The sequence below is a fragment of the Octopus bimaculoides genome, chromosome 23 (genome assembly GCF_001194135.2).
Source record: "Octopus bimaculoides isolate UCB-OBI-ISO-001 chromosome 23, ASM119413v2, whole genome shotgun sequence".
Taxonomy (NCBI): domain Eukaryota; kingdom Metazoa; phylum Mollusca; class Cephalopoda; order Octopoda; family Octopodidae; genus Octopus; species Octopus bimaculoides.
In genome coordinates this window covers 25,370,500-25,375,821 of record NC_069003.1, presented here as the reverse complement: position 1 = coordinate 25,375,821, position 5,322 = coordinate 25,370,500, and the positions used below count along the sequence as shown (strand labels likewise).

The 5,322-nt window shown below is 37.8% G+C and overlaps 1 protein-coding gene across 1 annotated transcript in view; it reads right to left on the bottom strand.

Annotated features, from left to right (window-relative positions):
* The window catches only part of LOC106876510 (vacuolar protein sorting-associated protein 11 homolog), a 65,428-nt gene that overhangs the window by 10,824 nt on the left and 49,282 nt on the right, over nt 1–5,322 (bottom strand). Inside the window, exons 25-27 of the mRNA XM_052975947.1 lie at nt 4,156–4,254; nt 3,048–3,101; nt 598–664 (exon numbers count right to left, since the gene is read on the bottom strand). Coding sequence (XP_052831907.1) covers nt 598–664; nt 3,048–3,101; nt 4,156–4,254 — 220 coding nt within the window. The remainder of the gene's footprint in view (nt 1–597; nt 665–3,047; nt 3,102–4,155; nt 4,255–5,322) is intronic.

The following is a 5,322-nucleotide window of genomic DNA, read 5'->3' as shown; positions in this document are numbered from 1 at the left end:
GTTTGTTTCAGTCTTTTGACTGTGGCCATGCTGGAGCACTGCCTTTAGTCGAACAAACCGACCCCAGGACTTATTCTTTGCAAGCCTAGTACTTATTCTATTGATCTTTCTTGCTGAACTGCTAGGTTACGGCGGGGGGGGGGCGTAAACACACCAACATCAGTTGTCAAGTGATGGTAGGGGTACAAACACAGACACACAAGCACACACACACACACACACATATATGATTGGCTTCTTTCAGTTTCTGTCCACCAAATCCATTCACAAGGCTTTGGTCAGGCTGAGGCTATAGGAGAAGACACTAGTCCATGGTGCCACGCAGTGAGACTGAACATGGAACCATGTGGTTGGTAAGCAAGCTGCTTACTACACAGCCACTCCTGCACCTATTATATCTTTTACTTGTTTCAGTCATAGGACTACAGCCATGCTGGAGCGCTGCCTTGAAGGGTTCAAGTTGAACAAATTGACCTCAGTGCTTGGGTTTTTGAAGCCTGGTACTTACTCTATGTAACTACAGTCCTGACAGAAGTCATATTTAGAGAAGAAGGAATTGAGGGAAAGCAAGGGGAGAATAAAAAAAAACTACTGTACCTCATTGTGGAAATGTTCATGGATATCCTTGTTTTGTTCTTGGGCTCGGATCACTTCCATCACTTTCCTGCAGAGAAATCCATATATATACATATATATATATATATATATTTCGCCATGATAGATCGCTGACCACTACATTTATATTTTTTTTCTCCTTGTTTCTCTCCTTATTTCTTTCTGTGTTCCTTTCAGTTGAAGAGCATAGGCTCGAAACGTCAAAAACTTTCTCTATTCTCGAGCATTAAACTAATACATCCATTTGTTATTTACACCACCTGTCTTCGTCTGTTGCTTTTTTCGTAAATTCTCCCATATATATATATATATATATATATATATATAACAATAATATTAGGGATAAAAATCCAAATTTACAGGTAAAAACTCAAATTCAATTTATTAGAAATTAAAATTAAATTAAGTTTCACAGTATAAAATATAAATATATAGTTTTAGAGAAAAGAACCAAGGTTCATGAACTCACACACACCCACACATATATATATATATATTTATTTATATATAATAGTCAGCTACAACAGTAACAATATATGCAACAATCATATGTACACAACATACTTGAAATTAGGTTTAGCCATGAGAAAGGTGATATAAAACATCTGAATGGCTGCTAAAGATAGCAGTCAAATTTCCTGCAAACTACATCCTATTGTCTTTAAAAAAAAAAATCATCATCATCAACATTGATGTAAAAAGCACTGATGTAGTGCCACATGAAAAGCATTGGTGTTGGTCCCACGTAAAAAAGCACCCATTACACAATCTGAAGTGGTTGGTGTTGGGACGGGCATCTAGCTGTAGAAACCATGCCAGAATAGACAATGGAGCCTGGTGCAGCTCCCTGGGCTTCTCAGCAACTGTCAAACCATCTAGCCCATGCCAGCATGGAAAACAGACATTAAATTATGATGATGATGTTGGCAGGGTTGGACAGGATCTGATTGACCCAAGGGTTGGATTGTGCTTTGATATCTGCTTTGGCATGGTTTCTATGGTTGAATACCTTTCCTAAGGCCAACCACATCACAATGTGCACTGGGAGCTATTTTCATGGGACCAGCACTAATGACATTGTCATGTAGCTTGCAAGACAAACAACGAACCTTGAAGGGGGCTGTTTTATGGGAAGGAGGCAAAAGTATGAGAGAAGGGGTCACTGCAGAACAGGTTTCTTTCAGTAAGGGAGTTACACGACTAGTTACATTTAAGAAGAGGGGTGGGAGTGATTAGCTGGACCTTCAAGGTACAAGGTGGGTAGATATATAAGTGGGTCAGAGAGACCAGGAGTGAGTGGATGAATGTTGTTACCTTCTAGGTTTTCCAAGCCTCTCACTTAGCCTTTACCATCCATCACCTACATCACTCCACCACCATGTTAGTTCTGGTTGGGCTGGGCTGGGTCTTTGCTTCAATAATCCTAAGTAGGTTACTTCATAGGAATTTTCAGGTGTCATCTATGCTACAGATATCTGAAATCTTCCCCTCTGCAATCTTAGTGTCAATTAGAATTTCTCTAACTCTATTCTTAATTGCAGGCTCTTTTAGTTTCCATATTGTCTTTCATTTCAGTGTCTGCCTGGCTCTGACTCTTAAGTCAATGGCCACTAATCTATGTTGCATAATGTGTTCTTTTTCAAGAAAGATTTTGGTATTTACAATAGCACTACTGTTGAGAGTGTAACCTGTCTAACTGGTGTTCGCCAGACAGGTAGGTGATGAGGTGTTTAGTTGGTTTCCTAAAAATGTGTTGCAAATTGTTAGATCAGTTGCATCATAGAACTCCAGGTATCATACACCCTCCTCATTTCTTGAACCATAAACCATAGCCTCCATGTATACTGCTGAAATCATCAGTGTTTTGGCCAACATCCATTGTAGTTGCTGGCCATGATAATGAGGTTACTATCAGTCACTACTGAGGAAGTGTGCTGAAGGGTCTCACAGAAGTGGTTCTTCTGTCCTGTCTGTAGTGGGGAGTCATCGTTTAACATCCACTTAATGACTTCTGCCAAGATAAATGTTGTTATTGAGTTGCCTATAATTAGAAACACTAACTACCTCAATTATTTTATCTATCTATTTCTCAGGTAAGAGTATGCCTTCTGTCTCTATTACTCAGCCAGAAGAATTCGTACTGCTGTCTCTTGCCTGTGAAGAGTATGATTGAGGATTCTTTCCATCTTTCCTCTTGCACACAACACACAACCACTTGTCTCTGTTCCAGCATTTTCACAATCTCACCAAACCTACCTATCATCATGCCTATATTTATTTATGCAGCCCTAAAGTTTTGTAACTTACAGGAAAAGGGAGCATGTCCTCTATGGTAAAGCTGTTTGGTTGATGAGCTAGGGAAAAGGAGGAAAGACATTGACAGACTAAAGAAGGTATCTTGTCTTAAATGATAAAATAAATAAAGATCTTACCTGTTTTCTTGCATACAAACAGGGCATTCATTTTCACCATAACATTCAAAGCAACTAGTAAAGAGAGAGAGGAAAAAAAAAAGAAGAAATTGTTAGATTCTATTAAAAAAAACAACTATTTTATTGAATTTAGGAATGACTTTTGTAATTAATGGCTATAGAATTATTGTGCAGATGAAATAATATGAAGTTATTGTGCAGATGAGATAATATGACTGACTTAACCCTATACAATTCAAACTGGCCATATCATTTTTTAAAACATAAAACAGGTAGAGTATTTAGACTGGATATGGCTAGATGAAACACTAAAGGGTTAACCATAAGTGAACTTCATAAGTGGTTTCCAACATTTTTGTGATCTCATCATTCTTTTTTCTTATGCTTAAGGCACATGGCAATTCTTGTTTTGTCCCAACAGAGATAAAATAAACTCCAGAATAAACCTCATGACATCTTCAGCCACTGTCTCTGAATCTCTGGTTGGAAACCACTGACACATATGCTTTTTGCAAATATTGATATTGAACTTGAAAATAAATGAAATTAATCTAATCTATTTCTGGTATGTTAACACTTATATATTACATGGTACATGTGGTATTGAGAGAGTCAATAATGTAGCATTCATGCCTTTGCCACAAACATTTACTATGTAAATGATGTAAACATGGTACATATTGGAAAGCAAAATTTAAACTTGGATGGTTAATGATTGACATTAGTTTCTCTATTCAACTTTGTATTAAACGATGTTACCAGGTGCTTTTCAGGTGAGTACTCAACTGTTGAAAGCCACTGTTTTCTCAGAGTTTCTCATTTTAACCCTTTAACATATGAATTATTGTTTTGAATTAATCATGCATTATCATGTAGCTTTGAGATTTCAAAGATATGATTGCTTATTTTTAGAATGACATTGTAGGGTAGGTGTGAGAAGCCAGACCTGGCTGGTTTTATCATAAAAAGGATAGAATATTTGGGCCTGATATTGCTGGTTTGAACAGTAAAGGGTTAAGTATGTTACATACAAGATATGAGACCACAAGATTCACACAGTTTCTTCTTTTATACAAATATAGCAAATATCAAATTCTGTGTTACTTACTGTTGATGGTAAGAGTGAGGTTCACACAGAAAATGTACCGATGGGATTTCCAAAGGATGGTTACAAATACTGCATTTAGGAGCTTGGAAGATCTTTGCGCTGGAAAATTGGAAATTAAGCATGTTAAACAAGGCATATGACTGCATATTCAAGGGTTTAATATTGATCAGAGAAGGGGACAGCTTTACTGTTGAAACTAATTGATTAGAAAGGTAATGATATGAGCACTAGATGTTAAGAATGACTATAGATTAAATCTAGGTAATACTGATTTCAAATTTTGACACAAGGCCAGTAATTTTGGGGAGGTAGACAAGTTGATTACATCAACCCCAGCATTCAACTAGTACTTATTTTATTGACCTTGAAAGGTCGAAAGGCAAAGTTGATCCCCAGTGACTTTTGAACTCAGAATGTAAAGTTGGAAGAGAAGAAAAAGGAATTTTTCCTGGCATGGCAATGATTCTGCTAGCTTGCCGCCTTAAATTTAAGTAATATTGAAAACTAAAATTGAAAGATAATGAGCCAATGAAAAAGTTACTATTGTGTAGTTCCAATTCATGGTTCACTTCCTGTGTTGTGCTTGCAATGCTTTATCAACCAAGGGGAGGTGGAAACTTCAGTGAAGGAGTTCTTCACCTCAAAGGATAAGAACTGGTATTAGAGTGGGATCAAAGAACTGCCAGAAAGCTGGCATCAAATGGTGTAACAGGATGGCCTCTACCATGAATGCTGGACTGCTTTTGTTGTAACTCGAATAAGGTAAATAAGTTACCAAAATATTGCAAATTTTTTGACTCAACACAATATAAAGTCACTCAATCTGTTAAAAACAGCAACCAGATCACCCTCAAACCACAACAGGAAGGTTGTTGGCACTCCGTCGCTTACGACGTCAAGGGTTCCAGTTGATCCGATCAACGGAACAGCCAGCTCGTGAAATTAACGTGCAAGTGGCTGAGCACTCCACAGACACGTGTACCCTTAACGTAGTTCTCGGAGATATTCAGCGTGACACAGTGTGACAAGGCTAACCCTTTGAATTACAAGCACAACAGAAACAGAAAGAAAGAGTGAGAGAAAGTTGTGGTGAAAGAGTACAGCAGGGTTCGTCACCATCCCCTGCCAGAGCCTTGTGGAGCTTTTAGGTGTTTTCGCTCAATAAAC